The following is a 24,796-nucleotide window of genomic DNA, read 5'->3' on the forward strand; positions in this document are numbered from 1 at the left end:
TTCGCCGACCTGGTCCACGCCCTCACCACGGCCCAGCAAAGCCAGCACCAGGCGCTCGTCACACTCCGGAAGGAACAAGAGCGGCGCTTCGAAGCCCTGGTGCTGGCCCAGCAGGAAGACCACGAGGCGTTCCGGCACCTCCTCGCGTCGGCGGGGTCCATCAGCGCTCCGGCCGCGGGCTCGTCTCCCCTCACCGTCACCAAGATGGGCCCGCAGGACGACCCCGAGGCATTCATCACGCTATTTGAACAGGTCGCAGAATCCTCGGGGTGGCTGATGGAGCGGCGCGCCTCCTCCCCCTGCTAACGGGAGAGGCACAGCTGGCCACGCTACAGCTCCCCGCCGACCGCCGGCTGGCCTACGCGGACCTCCACCGGGCCATCCTCCAGCGCGTGGGGCGCACGCCAGAGCAGCAGCGCCAGCGCTTCTGCGCTCTGCACTTGGAGGAGGTCGGCCGGCCGTTCGCGTTCGGCCAGCAGCTCCGGGACGCCTGCTCGCGGTGGCTGAGGGCCAACGATCGCAATGCCGAGGGGATCATCGACCAGATGGTGCTGGAACAGTTCATCGCTTGCTTACCAGCAGGAACCGCAGAGTGGGTCCAGTGCCACTGCCCAGCGTCACTGGATCAGGGAGTCGAGCTGGCGGAGGATCATCTGGTGGCTGTTCCGGCAGCAGGACAGCAGACGGCAGCTACTCTTCTCTCTCTCCCCCTCCTTCTGTGTCCCGTCCTCGCCCCATTCCCCCACCGCGGAGATGGGGGCCGGCACCACCCCAGCCGGCCCGCCGCACCCGCGGTGCCCTCCCATTTCTCCCTTCTGTGTCTGTCTCTCCCCCCCTCAGGTGAGTGAGCCCCAGAACACCGGTGCAGAGGGAAAGCCCGGGCCGGTTTGTTGGCGCTGCGGGGAGCCGGGCCACCTTCAACAACAGTGCACGGCAATGGAAGTGGGCGCGGTGGTTCGGATCCCCGACGCGCCAGAGGCCGCCCTCGATCGGGCCGGAGCGTATCGCATACCGGTGAGTATCCAAGGGGCTACATATCAGGCGTTGGTGGATTCGGGTTGTAATCAGACCTCAATTCGCCAAAGCCTGGTGCAAAATGAGGCATTGGGGGGAGCACAGGGGGTGAAGGTGTTATGTGTGCACGGGGATGTTCACAGCTACCCTTTGGTGTCGGTCCACATTTTTTTCAGAGGGGAAAAATCTATAGTGAAGGCGGCGGTTAATCCTCGCCTTACCCACTCTTTAATTTTGGGGACTGATTGGCCGGGATTTCAAGGGTTAATGACACGCTTAGTAAAGAGTGGGTCCTGCCATTTGACAGGGGGAGGTCCCGGTGTCGCTTTGGCGGGAGCAGCTGTCACAGAGCCGTCTACGTCATCTCCGCGTTGGAGTGAGGAGCCGCTGGCTCCTCCTCTCTCTATTGGGGAATCCCTCGCGGATTTCCCATTAGAACAATTGTGAGATGAGACTCTGCGACATGCGTTTGACCAAGTGAGAGTAATCGATGGTCAAACGCTCCAGCCGAACGCCACCCCATCCTTCCCCTACTTCGCAATTATGAAGGATAGGTTATACCGAGTGACGCAGGACACTCAAACTAAACAGCAAGTCACGCAACTTTTAATTCCAAAGAGCCGCCGGGAATTGGTATTCCAGGCGGCTCACTTTAATCCCATGGCTGGACACTTAGGGCAGGATAAAACACTAGCCCGAATAATAGCCCGATTCTATTAGCCGGGGATTCGCGGTGATGTTCGTAGGTGGTGTACGGCATGCCGCGAATGCCAATTAGTAAATCCAGCGGCCATTCCAAAAGCGCCTTTGCGCCCTCTTCCATTGATCGAGACCCCGTTTGAGAGAATTGGGATGGATCTCGTCAGGCCATTAGATCGGTCAGCACGAGGGTACCGCTTTATATTAGTTCTGGTGGACTATACAACGCGATACCTGGAAGCAGTGCCTCTGCGCAATATCTCAGCACGCAGTATTGCAGAGGCACTCTTCCATGTTATCTCCCGAGTCGGAATCCCGAAAGAGATTCTGACTGATCAAGGCACCACGTTTATGTCACGGACACTGCGCAAACTGTATGGGTTATTGGGGATTAAGCCGATCCGCACCAGTGTGTATCACCCACAAATGGACGGTTTAGTAGAACGGTTCAATCGCACCCTCAAAAATATCATTAAAAAATTCGTAACTGAGGACGCACGTAACTGGGATAAGTGGCTCGAGCCCTTGTTGTTCTCAGTGCGAGAGGTCCCCCAGGCCTCCACGGGGTTCTCCCCGTTTGAATTATTATATGGGCATAAGCCGCGCGGCATCCTAGATGTGCTGCGGGAAAATTGCGAGGAGGGACCTTCACAAAGCAAGAACGAAATTCAATACGTTATGGACCTGCGCGCAAAACTCCACACGCTCACCCACCTAACCCAGGAGAATTTCCAGCAGGCCCAGGAACGGCAAGCCCGCCTGTACAATAAGGGTACGCGCCTTAGAGAGTTCACCCAGGGAGATAAAGTACTTGTACTGTTGCCCACTTTGAGCTCCAAATTGATCGCCAAGTGGCAAGGGCCCTTTGAGGTCACATGGCGAGTCGGGGACGTCGACTATGAGGTGAGGCGAATGGACAGGGGTGGGGCACTACAAACTTACCACCTCAACCTGCTTAAACTCTGGAATGAGGAGGTCCCCGTGGCGTTGGTGTCGGTGGTTCCGGAGAAGGCGGAGCTGGGACCGGATGTTCAAAATAGGGCATTGGCATCACGCACCTCTCCGGTCCCCTGTGGAGACCACCTCTCCCCGCCCCAACTCACGGAGGTCGCCCAGTTGCAGACCGAGTTTTCGGATGTGTTCTCGCCCCTGCCTGGTCGCACCAACCTCATAGAGCACCACATAGAGACGCCCCCGGGGGTAGTAGTGTGTAGCCACCCTTACAGGTTACCCGAACACAAAAAAAAAAAGGTGGTTCGGGAAGAACTCGAGACCATGCTCGAAATGGGCATCGTCGAGGAGTCCCACAGTGACTGGAGCAGCCCGGTGGTCTTGGTACCCAAGGCCGACGGGTCGGTCCGGTTCTGTGTGGACTACAGAAAAGTCAACGCGGTGTCTAAATTCGATGCGTACCCGATGCCTCGTATTGATGAGTTGCTCGATCGACTCGGCACTGCTCGCTTTTATTCGACGCTGGATTTGACGAAGGGATATTGGCAGATCCCCTTGAACTCCACTATCCCGAGAGAAAACGGCCTTTTCCACACTGTTTGGTTTACACCAATTCGTCACCCTTCCGTTTGGGCTGTTTGGGGCACCCGCTACGTTTCAGCGGCTGATGAACAGAGTCCTCCGCCCTCACACCACGTATGCGGCTGCCTATCTGGATGATATTATCTATAGTAATGACTGGCAGAGACACCTCGAACATCTGAGGGCCGTCCTTAGGTCGCTGAGACGAGCGGGGCTCACAGCCAACCCAAAGAAGTGTGCAATTGGGCGGGTGGAAGTACGGTATCTGGGCTTCCACTTGGGCAACAGGCAGGTGCGTCCCCAAATTAATAAGACGGCAGCGATTGCGGCCTGCCCAAGGCCCAAGACCGAAAAGGGGGTGAGGCAGTTCCTGGGGCTGGGTGGCTATTATCGTAGGTTAATACCTAATTATTCGGACGTCACCAGCCCGCTGACTGATCTCACTAAAAAGGGGGCACCAGATCTGGTCCAGTGGACGGAGCAATGCCAACGGGCTTTTTCAGAGGTAAAGGCTGCACTGTGTGGGGGGCCACTTCTACACTCCCCTGACTTTTCTCTCCCCTTTATGTTGCAGACCGATGCGTCGGACAGAGGGCTGGGGGTGGTTTTGTCCCAGGAGGTGGAGGGGGAGGGCCGCCCTGTCCTGTATATCAGCAGGAAGCTGTCGGTGCGTGAGGGGCGCTACAGCACCATAGAGAAAGCGTGTCTGGCCATCAAGTGGGCGGTCCTCGCCCTCCGGTACTACCTGCTGGGGTGCCCTTTCACCCTCTGTTCGGACCACGCACCCCTCCAGTGGCTCCACCGCATGAAAGATGCCAACGCGCGGATCACCCGTTGGTATCTGGCACTCCAACCCTTTAATTTCAAGGTGGTCCCGTCGGGGGGGGTCGGCTGCAGGCCAGACGGCCGCCCGGCCTGAGTCGGGCAGTGGGGGTATGTGGCAGCGGGGGCGTGGTCAAGCGCCGGTCTGTGACAGGAGGGCGGAGTCAGGGAAGGTAAGTGGCAGAATCACTACACCTGAGAGCAATTAACCTGTGTTTGTGTGTCTTCCCAGTGACCGCGCCCTATATAAGGAGGGAGAGCAGAGAAAAGCCCTGAACGAGACACCCGTCGTGTGTGTGTCTGTTTGAGTAATGGTTAGACTGAAAAGTGTAACAATAAACGCTCATTTGAACCTGATCTCTGTCCTGCCGTCCTCTGTGCTCCACCCACCAGTATTGAACCGTTACAATCCATTCCTGCATTTCAGGCCTGCAACACATTCCAAAAAAAGTTGAGACAGGCGAAATGTCGGGCTAGTAATGAGGTAAAACAATTAAGTAATGATGTGAATTGAAACAGGTGATGTCAACAGGTGACCGTAATCATGATTTGGTACAAAATCAGTATCCGGGAAAGGCCTCGTCTCTGAGGAGCAAAGATGTACTGAGGATCTACAGTTTGTCAACAAATGTGTGAGAAAATAATTGAAATGTTTAAAAACAAATGTTGCTCAAAGAAAGATATGAAGGAATTTGGATATTTTACCCTCTACGGTGAATATCATTAAACGATTCAAGGAATCTGGAGGAATTTCGGTGTGTAAAGGCCAAGCGTACAAGCCTAAGCTAAACACCCATGATCTCTGATCCCTCAGACGGCACTGCATCAAGAACCATCATTCATCTATAGCTGATATCACCACATGGGCTCAGGATTACTTTGGCAAAAAGTTGCGTTTGCCAAGTTCGATTAAGACTTCATAAAAGTGAAGTCTGTTGATTTGTGCATTTTGTTGCCAGTAAAATTCACATGGTGAGGACTTCCGGTGGGACGGTAGAGCAGCAAGTCGGGAGTTCCCGCAAGCCAACGTAATAAACTCTGGTAAAACTCATGATATAAATGCCAACAAACTTTGAATAAGTCTGTGCTTGAGTGTACGGGTGACAAAGGCTTCTTGGATCCAGACCCCCCATACATTTTCTGGAAATGCAGGAATATACAGCCTTTCTGGGGGGGATGTGCACTCAGCTCTCTGTGAAGTATGCAATTCCTAAAGCTTGTCTTGTTTTATACCTTGGACATTTGGAAGGAACTGTTCATGTAGGAGACCAATATTTGGTCAAGATCCTCCTGGCAGCTGGAAAGAAGGCCATTACTAAGAACTGGCTCAAGACTGAAGCACCAAGTTACAAACAATGGTTGTCAATCATAGATGATATACTCGTGATGGAAAATCTTACATACAAGTTGAAAATGAAGGAAGAAGCTTTTATAAAAGGCTGGAGAAAATGGCTCACATATAAAACAAAGAAAACCATGGTAATCTAAAAATAAGGTAGACTTCTCCCAACACGCGGGCTCTGTTCATTTTTTTTTTTTTACTTTTCCTTTTGATTTTTGCCTCCTTTGTTTGTCCCTCTTTTTACTCTTTAATTTTGAGTTAATTATTAATTATAATTAAGGATAAAACTAAAAAATTAATAAAAAAATCCACATGATTACAGAAAATTCCTAATTAGATTTTTAGAATTAGAAGCCTTTTTTGTCACATGTACATTACAACATTACAGCACAGTGAATAAAAACACACAGAGAGAGAGAAAATATAGTGGTGCCCAGTTTTTCATTTTTCCAAAGCCATCAAATTCGAAAAAAGGCTAGAAGCCTTCTAGCCTTTTTTTAGAATTTGATGGCTCTGGGAAAATGATGTACTAGTGAACTGGTTACATCATAAGTGAATATCCAGTCCAGGTAAGCCTATTTTTAGCAATATCATAACTTTTAAAATGGCGGTATTGTTGATAAAGTTTTTCAACGTGCTTGTTTTGGACCGTGTGTGTTACCTGCTCTTCTTTAGTATAAAGCTGAAAGCACTCATCCAGTGTGCAGCTATGTTGCTGAACATGCTGCTGCTGCTGGGCTCGAACACTCTCACAATCCTTCACCACCTCCTCCTGAATGTTACCAAAGAGACTACACACACACACACACAAAATCTAATGACACAAACAATACTTACCTCCTGTACCTATATGTATTTTCACACAATCTTATATAACTAGTACTGATCATTACCAATGATCTGTTCATATTCACAATGAACAAGATCAGCATTTTAAAGAATTCAAAATCAAGTCTTGCTTTGTATCTCAATTTTTTTCTCAATGTGTCAGAGTGGAAAAACTGAATACATTGTTCTGAGCTTAAAACAGTCCTAATGTGACTGATTAGATGACAATGGACTGACTCACCAGTCTTTTATTCTGTGCTCCCACTCCACAATCAGCTTCACATGTGGAGGACCGCCTGAGCCACACAGCTTTAGAGCTCTGAGCAATCACACGGAAAAACTAGTTAGTATTAATTACAGGACTTATCACTGTAGTGAAGTTTTCATATCTTTCCACCCATAATGTCGACGATTATTGGTACTTTCATCAGAAAAATGAACAGCAATAATACTAACACTTTAATTAGTAGTATACTTTTTATACTGTTCGTTAGGGTGGCATGTTGGTGCAGAGGTTAGCATGGTCGCTTCTGGCGAGAGAAGGTTTTAGATTAGAACCTCATGGCCCTTTCTGTGGGGAGTTTACATGTTCTCCCTTTGCCTGCATGGGTTTCTAATCACATTCCAAAGACGTGCAGGTTGGATCAACTGGCTATTCTAAATTACCCAGAGGTGTGAATGGTTGTCTGTGTCTATGTGTCAGCCCTGCGATGACCTGGCGACTTGTCCAGGGTGTACCCCGCCTTTCGCCCGTAGTCAGCTGGGATAGGCTCCAGCTTGTGTGCGACCCTATAGAACAGGATAAGCGGCTACAGATAATGGATGGATGGAAGTAATTTTTACCTCCCAAAACACATCACGGCCTACAAATACAGCCACCAAGGACAAAACCCAACCACGCTGCAAAAAAATATCTTAGCAAGTGAAAATATCTTGAAAATAGTTGAAATGATCGAGCATTTCCTATTAGAAGAATACAAGACACCAATTCTGAGATTATTAAACCTCGTTCTAGATTGCAACCAACTTATTCCACGATGTCTTATCAAGTAAAAATCTGTCCATGCAGCAAGATCATTTTCTCCTCATATTCAGTTTTCAATTTTTTTTGCAGTGCCTCTCATTCAGTGTCATGTTCACAATCACCAGATTACTGACCACACACACCTGGACTCAATTACTGCTCATCCTTATTAGCACACACTCCATACACTCACTCTGTAAACTATTTGCTCAGTGCTGTGATTTTGCAGCTGCTGTACGAAGCCCTTTTATCAGCTATTTGAGCTTGTCCGTTTTCCAGGTTTGTGTAATTTTGCCTTTGCTATGTTGTTTGTGAATCTCCTGATAAGCTACCCATCCTTGAACAAGTTTAAGCCAAGTGTTTCTCAGATTTGTTTGTTTGCCAACTTTAATAAAAACATTACCTGCAACTACTTTTGTTGCATGCATCATCATCGTCATAATAATAATAATAATAATAATAATAATAATACAACCCCTGGCAAAAAGTATGGAATCACCAGTCTTGAATGAGCACTCATTCACACGTTTTATTCTGTAGAACAAACTCAGATCACAAACATGATACAATAATAAAGTCATTCCAAAGTGCACCTTCTTGGGCTTCAGAAACACTAAAATAAATGAAGAAAAAGCATTGTGGAAGTCAGTAAATGTTACTTTTATAGACCAAGCACAGGGGAAAAAAAAATATGGAATCACTCAATTCTGAGGAAAAAAATATGGAATCATGAAAAACAGACAAACAAAAGAACATTCAAAACACATCACTAGTACTTAGTTGCACCACCTCTGGCTTTTATAACGGCTTGCAGTCTCTTAGGCACGGACTTGATGAGTGACAAACAGTATTCTTCATCAATCTGGTGCCAACTCTCTTTGATTGCAGTTGCCAGATCAGCTTTGCAGGCCGGAGCCTTGTCGTGGACCATTTTTTTCAATTTCCACCACAAGTTTTCTATTGGGTTGAGATCTGGACTATTTGCAGGCCATGACATTGACTGGATGTGTCTTTCACCAAGGAATGCTTTCACAGTTTTTGCTCTATGGCACGATGCATTGTCATCTTGGAAAATTATTTCATCATCCCCAAACATCTTTTCAATTGAAGGGATAAGAAAACTGTCCAAAATGTCAATGTAAACCTGTGCATTTATTGAAGTAACCACAGCCATCTCCCCAGTGCCTTTGCCTGACATGCAGCCCCATATCATCAAGGATTGTGGAAATTTGGATGTTTTCTTCAGGCAGTCCTCTTCATAAATCTCACTGGAACGGCACCAAACAAAAGTTCCAGCATCATCACCTTGTCCAATGCAGATTCGTGATTCAACACTGAAGATAACTTTCATCCAGTCATCCACAGTCCATGATTGCTTCTCCTTAGCCCATTGTAGTCTTGTTCTTTTCTGTTTAGGTGTCAATAATGATTTTCTTTTAGCTTTCCTATATGAAAATCCCATTTCCTTTAGGCGATTCGGTCACATACTTGTACATTGACTCCAGCTTCCTCCCATTTATGCTTCATTTGTTTTGTTGTACTTTTTCGGTTTTCAAAACATATGGCCTTAAGTTTTTTGTCTTGACGCTTTGATGTCTTCCTTGGTCTACCAGTACGCTTGGCTTTAAAAACCTTCCCATCCTGTTTGTACTTGGTCCATATCTTAGATACAGCTGACTGTGAGCAGCCCACATCTTTGGCAACCATGCGTGAAGAGTTACCTTCTTTAAGAAGTTTGACAATCCTCTCTTTTGTTTCAAGAGACATCTCTCTTGTTGGAGCCATGATTCTTGCCAATCCACTTGGTCCAGCAGCCCTCCAAGGTGTGATAACTGCGCTCTTTCTAACTGCAGACTAACGAGCAGATCTAATCTGAGGCAGGTGTCAATTTAGGGAAAGGAAATTGACTGGGTGAGTCCTTATTTTCTACCTGAAAATTGAGTGATTCCATATTTTTCTCCCTGTGCTTGGTCTATAAAAGTAACATTTGCTGACTATCACAATGTATTTTCTTCGTTTATTTTAGTTTTTCTGAAGGCCAAGAAGTTGCACTTTGGAATGACTATTATTGTATAATGTTTGTGATCTCAGTTTGTTCTACAGAATAAAACGTCTGAATGAGTGCTCATCCAAGACTGGTGATTCCATACTTTTTGCCAGGGGTTGTAATAATAATAACAATAATAATAATAATAATAATAATAATAATAATAAGGCGGCACGGTGGTGTAGTGGTTAGCGCTGTCACCTCACAGCAAGAAGGTCTGGGTTCGAGCCCCGTGGCCGGCGAGGGCCTTTCTGTGTGGAGTTTGCATGTTCTCCCCGTGTCCGCGTGGGTTTCCTCCGGGTGCTCCGGTTTCCCCCACAGTCCAAAGACATGCAGGTTAGGTTAACTGGTGACTCTAAATTGACCGTAGGTGTGAATGCGAGTGTGAATGGTTGTCTGTGTGTCAGCCCTGCGATGACCTGGCGACTTGTCCAGGGTGTACCCCGCTTTTCGCCCATAGCCTGCTGGGATAGGCTCCAGCTTGCCCCGACCCTGCAGAACAGGATAAAGCGGCTACAGATAATGGATGGATGGAAATAATTTGGTTGTGAACAGCTGGCATCTTTATTTCATGTCCAGCTAGAGAATCTGAGTAACAATGGAAACAACAACATGTTGCCAGACCAAACAAACCTCGCCCAGTAGCACTTATGATGGATCTGAAGGAAGATACCATGAAAAAAACGATTTTGGCACTTTTGGTGACCTTGCGTGTGAACATACTTGGCCAATAAACATGGTTCGGATTCTGATTCTGTCGCCCCCTGTGACAATGTATGTCAGCCTTGATTTGGAGGTTTCAGTTTTAAAAACTAAGAGGTAAGAGTAGAATAATATAAAAGTACAGACAGTGGAAGCTCAGTGGAACGCACTTTCCCTCTGTAATAAGCATAAACATGTCTGAAAGTGATTTCTTTAGTCCATTTATTTATAATTTATATTTATAGTAATAAAAATCAACAGAGCGGGGAAGTTTTAATCAATGGGGTTTAAAAGTGGGCGTGGCCAAAACCCCTTCCTTTGTGTATGTAAACAGGACCAAGAAACCATCCAATGACAGCAGTGTATGCAAATGAGGCAGGTAGCGATCCAAACAGCGAGTTTGTGGGCGGAGTCTTTCCGAGGCAGCACTCCTGCAGTCTGAGCTCAGAGCTTTTTTTTTTTTTTTTTTTAACCTTTTTGATCACCGTGACCTTGACTTTGGCCAGATGACCTCCAAAATTTTGATGGTTCTACTTGAGACCAATGCCCATCTATCCTGAAAGTTTCATTAAAGAGAGAAAGAAGAAGAAACCTTTGTCACATGCACACTTCAAGCCCAGTGAGACTCACCCTCTGCATTTAACCCACCTGAAGCAGTGAACACACACACACACACACACACCAGTGGGCAGCCACACTACAGCACCCAGGGAGCAGTCAGGGGTCAGGTACCTCGCTCAAGGGCACTTCAGCCCAAGGCCACCCCACATTAACCTAACCTGCATGTCTTTGGACTGTGGGGGGAAACCGGAGCACCCGGAGGAAACCCACGCAGACACAGGGAGAACATGCAAACTCCACACAGAAAGGCCCTCGCCGGCTGCTGGGCTTGAACCCGGACCTTCTTGCTGTGAGGCGACAGCGCTAACCACTACACCACCAAGATTGGTCCAGCCATTTCCCCGTAACATCGGTTACAAAAAAAACAAAAAACAAAGAAACAAACAAATGAGCAAAGAAACCCAACCGAAAACAATACCTCGCCCCCGGTGGACTCTGTCCCAGACAAGGTGGTAGTAATAATAATAATAATTATTATTATTATTAAACAGTTAGACTTACTTATTTAGGCCCTGGAGATGTTAGGCCAGTTAGTCTAGCTTCATTATAATCTATGCAACATGATGAACAATGGTTTGCTTTTGTGCAGGATGCCAAACAAACAAAGTAGTATACCGCTGTGAATCTCAAAAATACTAACAAACTACTTTATAATACTAAACAATAACTTAGCCAGCTTTGTTCAGTGCCCTTTAAAAAGCAAATCTTCACCATGCCTGCCATGTGTGTCCGTGCTGGAGATCTTTCATGAGCCAGTTTTGAAGAGGCTTTTGCTCTGATTCTTGTGCAATAAAGCCAAAAAACAGCAGGTAAGAGAATCAGGCAAGAGGAGTCAACCCTTCAACCAAACCAAACCATCATTTCTCTTTATCGCAGTAAACATTATGTATTATTGTACATCACTGTTGCAAAATGTTTATGAATGAAGCCCATCACTTGACACAATCAAGATATGGGATCACATCATCATCAGTCTTCTGTTCTTTATTTAAAAAAAAAAAAACTATAAAAGTGGAGAGTAATTTAGTGATTATTAGATCTCCTGATATTATACAGTACATGCTGTTCGAAACGCAATATTATATATGATGTAATTTTAGACGTTCAACCCTCTTTGTACCAAAATGATGACTACGCTGAAAAGCAGAAACATGCTGTTAGTCTGGAAATGTATGCTATTAAATTACCCTCTTAAAGCATTTCGACAAAAACATAATGCTGAATGTGTGTCCCTTCCATTTCTCAAAAAGCTAGTTGGGATGATTATATATAATTACATGACTGTAGTCATTTTCTAAGTGAGTAGTTAGTAATTTAACTACGCCAGTATTTGGTGCAGTATATATCCGTACTAGGGTAATAGTGCTGCAATTTTGCCAAAAGTATAAACTGATCAAAGAAAACATTCATGTTTTTACTACACTGTAGGTTTTATTCAGTTCTCGTTAAAGGTTCGTTATGAACAATGATCATATTTGTTACATTTTATTTAAAACATGATTGTCCTTCATTGATTGATGGTGCCCAGTATTACAGAGGAATAAAAAGTATGATGTGTCATTCTTTAATTAAAATAAGTTGTAAAGTTTGGCAAATTGCTGTGGCATAAGAGGAGTGAAACACTTTGGGATTTGCTATAATTGAAAAATAAATCAACTTCAGGGTGGTAATTGCCATACACCATCATTGATTACTTTCCTATTATAGCACGTCCCATCTATCCATTATCTGTAGCCGCTTATCCTGCACAGGGTCGCAGGCCAGCTGGAGCCTATCCCAGCTGGCTATGGGCGAGAGGCGGGGTACACCCTGGACATCTGGGGGAAATCCACATAGACACAGGGAGAACATGCAAACTCCACACAGAAAGGCCCTCATCGGCTGCTGGGCTCAAACCCAGGACCTTCTTGCTGTGAGGCGACAGTGCTAACCACTACACCACCGTGCCACCCTATAGCACGTCCCATCATGTTTAATTCCTTACATAATAGTTTATATAAAAACACATTATATCCAGGCGGCACAGTAGCGTAGTGGTTAGCACTGTTGGCTCACAGCAAGAAAGTCCTGGGTTCGAGCCCAGTGGCTGGCGAGGGCCTTTCTGTGCGGAGTTTGCATGTTCTCCCTGTGTCTGCGTGGGTTTCCTCCGGGTGCTCCGGTTTCCCCCACAGTCCAAAGACATGCAGGTTAGGTTAACTGGTGACTCTAAATTGACCGTAGGTGTGAATGTGAGTGTGAATGGTTGTCTGTGTCTATGTGTCAGCCCTGTGATGACCTGGCGACTTGTCCAGGGTGTACCCCGCCTCTCGCCCGTAGTCAGCTGGGATAGGCTCCAGCTTGCCTGCGACCCTGTACAGGATAAGTCGTGATGGATGGATGGACATTATATCCAGCTGCAAGTTTTCCCACCAGGAGTAACAATCGATATTAAACGTTGTTAACACTGATGATTTTTTTTTTTTACACTAATCAGTATTTACTAGACAGACATTTTTATCGATAGCAAAGGTCTTTCTCAAGGACTCAGCACTAACTCTTTGGGAGTCCATGGGTTTGAGCTCAATAACAACACAATTTAACCACTGATCTACTCCCGCCATAAAGATGCAAAACAACAAAAAGCATGTAAACAGGTCTATTGTGAAAGGAAAGAATCTATTTGGATCTTGTGGCAGTAAATAAAGAACTGGCCCAAGTCCAGGTCAGCTCTTTGAATGCAGCTTTGCAAAAACACTGGCTTTGACTTTGATGCTTGTTGGCTTTAGGCACGGAGCTTCTGAAGAACCCAATCTAAACTTATTATTATTCAGTTCTTTTCTCCACTTCAAGGCTTTGTTCATGATGTGAATGTAGAGGGAAAAATCAATACTTTGCCATTACTAACTGTCAGAATGCAGCAGGGGTTTTTTATTCAGGTAAAGGACAACTATTCCATTTGCTAATTCCTGTACACAGCTCGCAGGTAGGTCAGTGTGTGGAGGCATTGCAAATTAACAACCTCTCATGGGGATAAAGCAAAAGTTTACAGCACTGACTCTGTGTGTGTGTGTGTGTGTGTGTGTGTGTGTGTATTGCAGTAGATGGAAAAATACCGAGAAAGAGAGCGAGTGTGAATTTCAATGCATCTTCAGGAGGCATCTTTGCCAGATGTTCAAACGTTCATCCAAGCCCCTCTGATGGCAAGGATTCCACCTACTGATCACTGAACTCTATACTCTATTAAAAATAATATTATAAAGCCAAAATCTCCCACAAATCATTCGCACAAGAAGGCACCCTCTTACCTGTCTACTGCAGGATGGTAAAGTGGGCGTCCGTCCTGCGGACTCAAGTAGCTACAGGACGCTGATCCCCCGACAACGCGGATCTTAAACAGGACTCTGTTATTCTGTAACAAAATAAAGACAAGAACAAGGTCACTTAATAAATAACGTACCTAAACATGATAATATAAAAACGGCACTGACGGTGGCATACAGATGGGCTCTGTAATGCTGTGGAGAGGCTTGCGTTCTCTTGTCCCCTTCGAGAGAAGGGTCAGTGCAAATCAATATCAAGTTATTCTGACTCATAACCTTTAACTTGTGATGAAACGTTCCCATCCCGATGGGCGTGGTCTCTTCAAGGACGACCCCACCCCTATCCACAGGACACGAGTGCTTACTGAATATTTCTTTCTCTGAATGGAAGATTTGGGACTGATGTCTTCACAATAATCAATACAATTGAGGGAATATCTTTTGGAAGAATGGCGTTCAGAATTCTAGAACCGTTTCAGAGACATGTAGAATGTATGCCAAGGTGCACTGAAGTTGCCACCAGATAAGGCTGTGCGATCTGGCGATACATATCAAGGTCCTTGTCATTTCAACCATATACAGTTGGTCCAGTACACAGTTAAAACGAAACGTTTCTCCAGGAACATGGTGCTACATTAAACATCACAGGACTACAAGACTACATATAACAACAAAGTGCAAGAGTGCAACGAATGCAACACTGCAGACAATAAACGACAACATAAAGTGCAGACACAAACTTCATAAGGTGCAGAGCTGAGTGTAGATATTGAGGTAGTATATGAAAAGGGCATCAGTCCAGTCCCTCAGAGCTGAGGAGTCTGATGGCATGTGGGAAGAAACTGTTAGAGTCTGGCTGTGAAGGCCCGAATGCCTCGGTACCTTTTTCCAGACAGCAGGAGGGGTGTGTAGGGTCTACCACGATGCTAGTGGCTTTCCAGATGCAGCAAGTGGTGTAAATATCTGTGATAGAGGGAAGAGAGACTCAGATGATCTTCTCAACTGTCCTCACTATCTGCTATAGGGTCTTGCAATCCGAGATGGTGCATTTCCCAAACCAGACCATGATACATCTGCTCAGAACGCTCTCAATAATCCCTCGATAGAATATTGTGAGGATGGGAGATGGGTTTTCCTCAGCCTCCGTAGGAAGTAGAGATGCTGTTGGGCTTTCTTGACCATGGAGCTGGTGTTGAGGGACCAGGTAAAGTTCTCCGCTAGATGAACACTGAGGAATTTGGTGCTCTTGATGTTCTCCACGAGTGAGCCGTTGATGTACGGTGGAGAGTGGTCACTCGGTGTTCTTCTGAAGTCAGCAACCACCTCTTTTGTTTTGACCACATTCAGAGACAGCTTGGTGACTCTGCACCAGTCCGATAGCCGTTGCACCTCCTCTCTGTATGCAGACTCGTCGTTTTTACTGAGGAGACTCACCAGTCGTGTCATCAGCAAACTTGATGTGACTGGAACTGTGAGTTGCTGCACAGTCATGAGCACATATGGTAGGAGATCAGAAAAAATATCTAATCGATAGATTTTGTTATATTGTTTATAATGTTATAGGACCGGCTAGTGGCCTAGTGATAGCGTGTCTGCCTCTCGATCGGGAGTTCTATTCACGGTTGGGTCATACCAAAGACCATCATAAAAATGGTACCTACTACCATCTGGCAAGGCACGCTGCAATACAGATGCGAGTAGGGGAGTTAAACTGTCGTGGTTACCAGAGGACTGGCCCCCCACTGTAACCCTAGCTGTGTAATAGGCGAGAGGCCGAGGGCTGCAGAAACGGAGATCGGCGCCGCCCGATGCGCCATATGGCATGGGAAGGACTTCAGACTTTTTTATAATGTTATAAAGCTACTTTGGGGCAGCTGATTCATCCTGCTGGCAGTGTGCTGTAACAAAAACAAGCACGGAGGAGCGTGACCCCGAGCAAAACTCCCTGCAACTCTGACACAGAACAGGCATCAGCCCAACTGAAAGATGAGGAACTTGTACCTAAAACGAGAGGTAATTCTGTTCTTTGCCAAACAGTTGTTTGTAAGTTATGCTACAGGCCAGACACGAACGCATGCAGTTATTTTGTACTGATCATTTCAGAGAAACCATAATATTCTGTGATGCATACTGTTTCAAGTTAGGAAATTATCCATATGGATCCTCAGCTTGGGTTACTGTCTGTGTGAAGTTTCTCCCTGCGTCACTGTGGATTCCTCCAGTTTCCTCTCAACTCCCAAAAACTCCCTCTGGTGTCCCATCCAAAGTGTATCCCCACCTCATGCTCTTAGAACAGGCTCTGGATAATAACCCAGACTCTCACGGACACACTGCCAAGTCTTGCTTCAGCTTTGGTCAGTGACGTTGCTGAGCTTCGGATTTGTTTAGTCTGTTGATCGAGTTCGTCAGTGCCCAGTGCAGATTACAGATCACCTGGCCCTCAGCTTGCTTCACGGCTCTTTTTGCTGGTTTGCCGTTCGGATTTGTTTGCTCCGGTTTTCCTGATAAACCTGCATTTATATCCAGCCTTGTCTGAACTCAGATATTCTACTTGTTCTTAAAATTGCCTGTGCGCGTCTGCATTCTGTGAGGATCTACTGAACTCCTGAAAATGAAACACTGCTCAATCCAAGAATTAAATCGATTTCCTCTCCTTTCTAAATGAAACTCTACATTCTGCTGGCTGAGCTTGAAGATAAAAAAAAAAAAAAAGACTGCTGCTGGGAGAGCGCGTGCATAAAAATAGACGAGAAAGAACTCTGAAAATGTTCTTAAAAAGACAAATGCAGAAATGTTCCATTTATTTTTATGAAGGACTAATATTTCCAACTGAAATATGAGCAACAGTGTCAGAAAGGCTGCTGGTACTGGGATATCGGCACATTTAGTGTGCTTCACGTATATAGACATAAGAATGGCTGAGAAATCCAAGTTCCCTTTAGCAGGGAAAAAAAAAATTAAAAATCCAACCCTGAATGTTTGGTCTAAATTGTTAATGGTCCTTATCCATTCTTCTTACATCTTTTCTCCATTTCTATGTCGGGTAGATGAGGATAGGTTGAGCTGATAGGGTTAAGGGCCTTGCCCAATTGCGGCAGCTTAATGCTCAACGCCCCGACCCTCCAATCAGTAACCCACTGAGCCACCACTGCCTTGAGGGAGCCTTATACCATACGTTTATATAAACTGCAGGTATTTTTCAGAGCATCCAGCAGAGGGAGCTCATTGACCGCTTGTGGAGGGTGAGGCTGCACCATGTAATCAAAGGGTCATGGTGGAAGCAGTGGAATTTTGTTGTGGCATCCCCCATCAGCAGCTCCTTATGGTCAATAAGTTGCACACTTAGATGAACGTAACTTTGCGTAAAATCAGATCATCAGTTGTTGGCCAAGCACTATGGCTGCTTTTTGAACTCTGTTTCAAAACAAAACGCAGCACCGACACGCCCACGTTTCAGCACATCTATAGGACTCAAATCAGTGAGTGATTGGTTCGACAAGCAAAAGGAAAAACTGGGACACTGACACTACGTTCAGACTGCAACCTGAAACGACCCATATCCGATTTGTTGTGAAATCCGATTTTTTTGTTAGGCCGTTCACATTACCAATTATATAAGACTTGTATGCGATCTCCAATATGAACGGAAAACGACCCAAAAGTGTCCCACATGCGCAAATTGACACGTAATAAGCACATCTACATAATACGTAAACAAAAAAAGCGCACTCTTCAAGTTTGCAAGTAAAGCATGGAGATGAGGCGAGACCTGGCGATGTGGTTTTTGTGGCGGCGGCGGAACTCACACAATAATCTGATTAATGTGGGCAGCAGACTAATGAGACCGAAGGTGTCAAATTACTGGAAATTTCCAGAACAATCTTATAATCTTGTAATACAGGATGGTTTAACATCCAGGTCCCTACCAAATCCACCATTAGCTTGATCAATTCTATAAAAGTCTATTTAAATTCTGAAAACTGTACAAATGATGTTGTTTTCCACCAAAGAGGCGGGATTAGCCAACGCAGAATAGTGACGTTTGTCTCTTGTTGATGACGTGTAGGTTGCATTAATGCGACCTGTCCGGTCAGACTGCAGTCGCATGTGAAAATAACAGATATGCATCGGAATTAGGACCACATATCCAAGCGGCCTGGGTCGCATGTGAAAAAAATCGGATCTGTGTCGTTCAGATTGTCAATAACAAATCGGATACAGGTCGCATATGGGCAAAAAAATCAGATATGGGTCGTTTCAGGGTGCAGTCTCAACGCAGTCTGAGTGACCTGCAAAATCACCACACCTCAAAGAAAAGATATTTGGAAGTGCAAAAAAAAAAAAATTGCACTATGAACTCTAGCTGAATTATTTATGAAATACTTCGAACTGACAGGAACTACTTCATCTTGAGTGACTGGATTGGGATCCTGTCAGGATTGACACTGTTCCGAGTTGACAGTGAGAAAGTATTTCATTAAGGGAGCTTATTGTGTGGGTATGAACTTCAAATTTTCCCCACTTTAGTTAGTTTACAGAAGATTCATGCATAAAAACTATGCCAGAGGTTGTTTAAATGTATTGGCACTCAGTCCCATATACCCCTTTTCCACCAAATCAGTTCCAGGGCTGGTTCGGAGCCGGTGCTGGTTCACAACTCGTTCAACTTGCGAGCCAGCTGAGAACCAGTTTGCTTTTCCATCGCTCGCGGTGCTAAGGGGAGTCACATCATTACGTCGCTGTATACGTCAGTTACGTCGCTACGTTTGCATAAACCTTGGCGCAAATATCGAAGCAAAAACAACACGGAAGAAGCAGCAGCAGCAACAACAACAACAATAATAATAATAATGGATGACTTCGCGTTTGTACAGCTGCTGCTTCTCGTCGCTTAAAAATGGCGATCTTTCGCGGTCTTGTTATTGTTGTTGGTCTTAACAACTCCACCCCCCCCGCTGACGTAAGCGGTTCTTTCCTCTGGCCCAGCAGAGAGTTGGTGCTAGCCTGGAACCGGTTTTTCTGGCCCCAGAGCCAGTTCTTTGTCAGTGGAAACAGAAAACCCGGTTCCAAACTAAGCACTGGCCCCGAACCAGCCCTGGAACTGCTTTGGTGGAAAAGGGGCAACAGAAAAGAACAGGTGGAACACCCAAACGGCCACTCAGAAACACATGTGGGCTAAGATGGACAAGAATTCTCTCAAGACAGTGGTGTCTACATATCTGACATGAGAGAAGATTACTGTATTTTTTTTGTCCAGAGCATTATCTTAATCTACATTTCACCTAAGATCTGAGAACTGAATATTGTACACCTAAAACAAGTGTAACCATGTACGTAGCTGCCAAAATATCCTACAGGATTTTGCTTTCACCCTGTCGAACTCTAATTTTACCCCTTGCTGCAGCGGACCTGGACTCTGATTTCCACAATCGAGAATGAGTTTCTCAGCTTGTGTGTGCACCATTTTAACACACATTATCCAACCTTTTCTCAGTTGCAATCTTCAAATCTGTAAACATGCTCAGTAGTGAGAACCAAATAAAAGCAAAATCAAATTTTAGTGGTCTCACACACACGTGCTACGACGTCCAGCAAAAAGCTTTTTACAATTGTCCAGCGACATAAAACAGAACTCGCATAAAAACAGACTTTATTTTGTACTTGCACAATCATGTTCAAGACTCTCAGGATTGCACAACCATACTAACGAAACGGTCAAGATGTAGGAAATTGTGCTGTTTTTAGAATATTTAGAAAACTTTGCTGTTATATAAGCCATATCGAAAAGTTGCTAAAGAAACGTTAAGATTATCTGCTCATCACTCAAAGCTGACTTCTTACATCCAAAGCATTTAAATGCTTTACAAGAGATATACAGTATTGTACAAAAGTCTTACGGCATCCTTTTTTTCACACAAACTCTATTATAGTTTTCTATTTTATGACTTCTACGTTATCGAGTCGGTACTAAACCAACACTTTAGAGTTCCAAACGTTTGTTTTCCGGCACAAAATTAAATCTCATCTCATATCATCTCATTATCTCAAGCCGCTTTATCCTTCTACAGGGTCGCAGGCAAGCTGGAGCCTATCCCAGCTGACTACGGGCGAAAGGCGGGGTACACCCTGGACAAGTCGCCAGGTCATCACAGGGCTGACACAGAGACACAGACAACCATTCACACTCACATTTACACCTACGGTCAATTTAGAGTCACCAGTTAACCTAACCTGCATGTCTTTGGACTGTGGGGGAAACCGGAGCACCCGGAGGAAACCCACGCGGACACGGGGAGAACATGCAAACTCCACACAGAAAGGCCCTCGCCGGCCACGGGGCTCGAACCAGGACCTTCTTGCTGTGAGGCGACAGCGCTAACCACTACACCACCGTGCCGCCCCACAAAATTAAATGTTACAGAAAAATAATACTTTTTTGTTTGTATCTGAGGAGCACATTACATAAGAGACCCACTTTTCAGATTAAAAAAGAGAAAACATAATGAAGCCTGCTGGGTTTTGCTGCAAATATAAGAAGCGGGTGTGACAGTAAAGTGTCCAGAAGAACTGCGGCTGGTTCTGTAAGATGCTCAGCAAAACCTACAGCTCGTTTCCTTATCAAACTGCACTCACTGTACCGGTTGACTACCATTTTCCTTTTTAAAGCAAAGGATCGTCTCACACCAAATATTAACTTTGTTTTATTTATTACGGCTTACTAAATGTTTATAGTAATGTTGAAACATTTCATTTTAAGCCATTTTAGGTCTACAGCATTTCTTTACGTGTGCCTAAGACTTTTCCACAGTACTGCGTAACAGAAGACATTTTGCGAGGTCTTAACTTTAGGAGGCGAGTGCTTCTTCCCTTCTGCGGGGTCACGTCAGAGAAAGATCAACTCCACTTTTGTGAAAGTATTATTTTCACATCTACCAAGCCTCATGTTAACTACTAGGTTCATTACCGTAAATCAGAATCACATGCTATATCCATTAACCCCATATTCTGGCTGAATTATTATCGTGCAAAATGCTTACTTCCAGCAACATTACCTTAATAGCAAGTTAGAGCTGAACAAACTAAAGCAGGTATTGTTTGTAAATTCAACAGTAATTACCTCTGAATGGGAGTTCTTTCTAATTGTTACTCACACACACTAAGTCATGTCAGAAACACTTTCAACAGAAAGCCCTGCTCAGTCACGTGTTTGAACAAGAGTGCTCGGAGAGCATAATATCCCCTGCTGGCAACTATATATATTTATTTTATTTTAACCAGGTTTGTCCCATTGAGATCACAAATCTCTTTTACAAGGGAGACCTGGCCAAGAATGGCAGTACATGAAGTTCCATCACATCGTCACAACAAGCACAACAAAACATCGCCACATCAACACAAACAAAAACATAATTACATCGTCATATCTATGCTATAAGGCCATAACTATATATAAATATGCGTATTACTGAGATATAACAAAGAATCCTGTCATGTTTCGTGAAATTCCTCCAAAAATTGTGAGAGGAGTTGATTTCAGAAGGTGAGTACCCTTCCCGGGACGGACATCACCACGACATAATCCCCCTTCGGGCCTTTCGGCCAGCGGGGGATGAAAAAAAGATACTGTAATTAACAGGTGTGTTTCCAGCTCCATGCCATTTAGTGCTTGTAGATACTGTATGTATTATAGTAAAGCCTCGGTCACAACCGGCCGTACGTGCTCCTACGGTCGGTCTACGTGCAAAAAACGCAAGAAACGCACGGAGGGCGCGTGTGTGACGTGCTGATTTTCAAGCCGTAGACTGGCCGCAGAGGTTCTTTGTCATGTCAAACAAACTCTACGGGTGCTTACGTTTTTTTCAGGCTGCAAGACAAACTTACGGCCAACGTGCGTCTTTCTCCATGAACAAAAAAACCCGCAGTGATTTGGGAAACGCCAAAAATCGCATGGCCAAAAAAATCGTACGTCCGGTTGTGACCTAGGCTTAATGTAGGCTAACATGAGCTGTTAAATGCACAAATGTTCACATGTATACATACACCAGGCATATTCTCTGTCAATGCATGTGAATTATTAAAGGGGGGGGAATAAAAGAAAAAACACCAAACACTTTCACTCCAGTTCCACACACAAAAAAATTACACTCATGAAAGTACTTTCAAAATATTCTCACATCTACTAAGATCTTACAAGAACACCGAGTATGAGAGAGAACTGAAACTAAACACCACACTCTAGTGGTCAGGAGCGTGCCTGTCTAACAGCGATAGAACAAAAGGAGATGAAGAGCTCCACTGAGTATCTACATAATTAGGTATAACTTCCTCGCATCGTTTTTCCCTACATTTGCCATCAGCATAGCATGAATTCACTTGGGCATGAACCCTACGTTTATTCATTCGTCTGGTGCTTTTAGCCAAAGTGATTAGCAATTGGTGGTGCTGGAATGATCTGGAAGGCAGATCTAGAGAACAATGAAGCAGTGAAAACTCATGTTTCTGGAACAAGTCAAGCTTGACATGCCACGTGACATGGTGCATCATCACTGGCGGCTTGCCCACATGGGCATTTATATCAGCAGTTTAAAAAAAAACCCGACATTTTTCACATTTTGCTACTTGACAGATTTAAGCCCCTGTTCTGTTGATTTGCTTGCGTTTCTAGATGCTATGTAATCCTGGAGCAGCATGCTTACTGTCCCACTTAACCTCCACAGTTATTATGGCATCTAGTAAGCAAAAATAAATTGTAACAAACACTTAGCGAGGCCCACTGGGGCAGAAATCACGCTGCTTAGGGGAGGAGCAGAGTACCGGCAGTTAATGACAGGGTTGCAAGAGTTTACAAAACTCCTCAGTCACCAAAGATCTTTTTTATAGCAAAAATATATTTCCAAACATGAGGGCGGAGTTGAAGATGTTAAGGTTTGCGATGGGAGGTTGGACAGGATAAGGAACGAGCACATCAGAGGGACAGCACATGTGGAGAGCTTGGGAATTAAGCGAAGAGAGATGAGACTGAGATGGTACGGGCACATCCTGAGAAGAGATGCAGAGCATGTTGGAAGGAGAATGTTGAGGATGGAGCTGCCAGGCACACGAAAACGAGGAAGGCCAAAGAGGAGATACATGGATGTGGTGAGAGAGGACATGAAAGTGGCAGGTGTGGTCGAGAAAGATGCGGAAGACAAGGAGCAATGGAGACGAAAGATCTGCTGTGGTGACCCCTAATCGGGAGCAGCCAGAAGAAGGAGCGTAATGTCCGCCTGGAAAGCAATCCACACACCATCACGATGGCATCACTGGCATACACTGTTCTCAACAAAGAGAATGGCTCCATGGACTCCTGCTGTCTGTGGCAAATAATGATCAATCAGAAACCTGGATTCATCTGACCTATCCAACTCCTCAGTAGTCTCGTCCTGATGCTCCTGTGTCCAGTGGAAATACTCTTTCTGTTCTCTGCTGATGAACATGGACACTGAACATGATCTTGTCGGAGTTTGTTTTGCAATGGCCTACAAGTGCTATCTTCTGTGATGGCATCCTGGTCACAGTTTTACTTTCGATAGGATTTGCTGAGTCGTCTTTTCTCTGTTTGTTGACATAATTCTCCCAAAACTGCACCCAAAGGTTTAGATTTTTTCCCATATCTTTCTTGATTTCTAAACTCTTTAAACAGTAGTGTGTGGAACACCCAGGATGACAACCATGGCAAAAGTCACTAAGAGTTTATGCATTCCAACACCGGTTGAACACTGATGCATGAAACATAGATCTACCACCAGTCACATGACGTATTACTTGTTGGAATGTCCAGCGTCTTGCAAAAGTATTCATCCCCCTTGGTGTTTGTCCTGTTTTGTCACATTACAAGCTGAAATTAAAATGGATTTTTGGGGGGTTACACAACACGCCGACCACTTTAAAAGGTGCAAATTGCTTTTTTATTGGGACACAAACAATAAATAAGATGAAAAAAAAACAGAAATCTGCACCATTAAATCCATTATAGCAAAATGGAAAGAACATGGCACCACTACAAACCTGACAAAAGAAGGCCGCCCACCAAAACTCGCAGACCGGGCAATGAGGGCATTAATCAGAGATGCAACAAAGACACCAAAGATAACACTGAAGGAACTGCAGAGATCCACAGCAGAGATGGGAGTATCTGTCCATAGGACCACTTTAAGCCGTACACTCCAGAGCAGGGCTTTATGGAAGAGTGGCCAGAAAAAAAGTAATGGCTTAAGAAAACGCATTTGGAGTTTGCCCAACAGCATCGTGCAGACTCCCCAAACACATGGAAGAAGATTCTCTGGTCAGATGAGACTAAAATTGATCTTTTTGGCCATCATGGGAAATGCAACGTGTGGCGCAAACCCAACACCCTGAGAACACCATGGTGGTGGCAGCATCATGCTGTGGGGATGTTTTTCATCTGCAGGGACAGGAAAGCTGGTCAGGACTGAAGGAAAGATGGATGGCACTAAATACAAGGCAATTCTGGAGGAAAACCTGCTTGAGTCGGCCAGAGGTTTGAGACTGGGACGAAGGTTCACGTTCCAGCAGGACAATGACCCTAAACATACTGCTAAAGCTACACTGGAGTGGTTTAAAGGGAAACATTGAATTGTCTTGGAATGGCCTAATCAAAGCCCAGACCTCAATCCAATTGAGAATCTGTGGCATAATTTGAAGATTGCTGGACACCAATGCAACCCATCTAACTTGAAGGAGTTGGAGCAGTTTTGCCTTGAGGAATGGGCAAAAATCCCAGTGGCTAGATGTGCTAAGCTAATAGAGACATACCCCAAGAGACATGCAGCTGTAATTGCAGCAAAAGGTGGCTCTACAAAGGA

At 45.1% G+C, this 24,796-nt stretch overlaps 1 protein-coding gene across 2 annotated transcripts in view; it reads right to left on the minus strand.

Annotated features, from left to right (window-relative positions):
* usp43b (ubiquitin specific peptidase 43b) overlaps positions 1 to 24,796 on the minus strand; it is a 278,525-nt gene that overhangs the window by 12,252 nt on the left and 241,477 nt on the right. For both annotated transcript variants that reach the window (XM_060901590.1, XM_060901589.1), the window contains 3 exons: positions 13,917 to 14,020; positions 6,480 to 6,557; positions 6,072 to 6,201 (listed from right to left, as the gene is read on the minus strand). In XM_060901590.1, the coding sequence (XP_060757573.1) occupies positions 6,072 to 6,201; positions 6,480 to 6,557; positions 13,917 to 14,020 (312 nt within the window). The remainder of the gene's footprint in view (positions 1 to 6,071; positions 6,202 to 6,479; positions 6,558 to 13,916; positions 14,021 to 24,796) is intronic.

The sequence above is a fragment of the Neoarius graeffei genome, chromosome 20 (genome assembly GCF_027579695.1).
Source record: "Neoarius graeffei isolate fNeoGra1 chromosome 20, fNeoGra1.pri, whole genome shotgun sequence".
NCBI classification, from domain to species: Eukaryota; Metazoa; Chordata; class Actinopteri; order Siluriformes; family Ariidae; genus Neoarius; species Neoarius graeffei.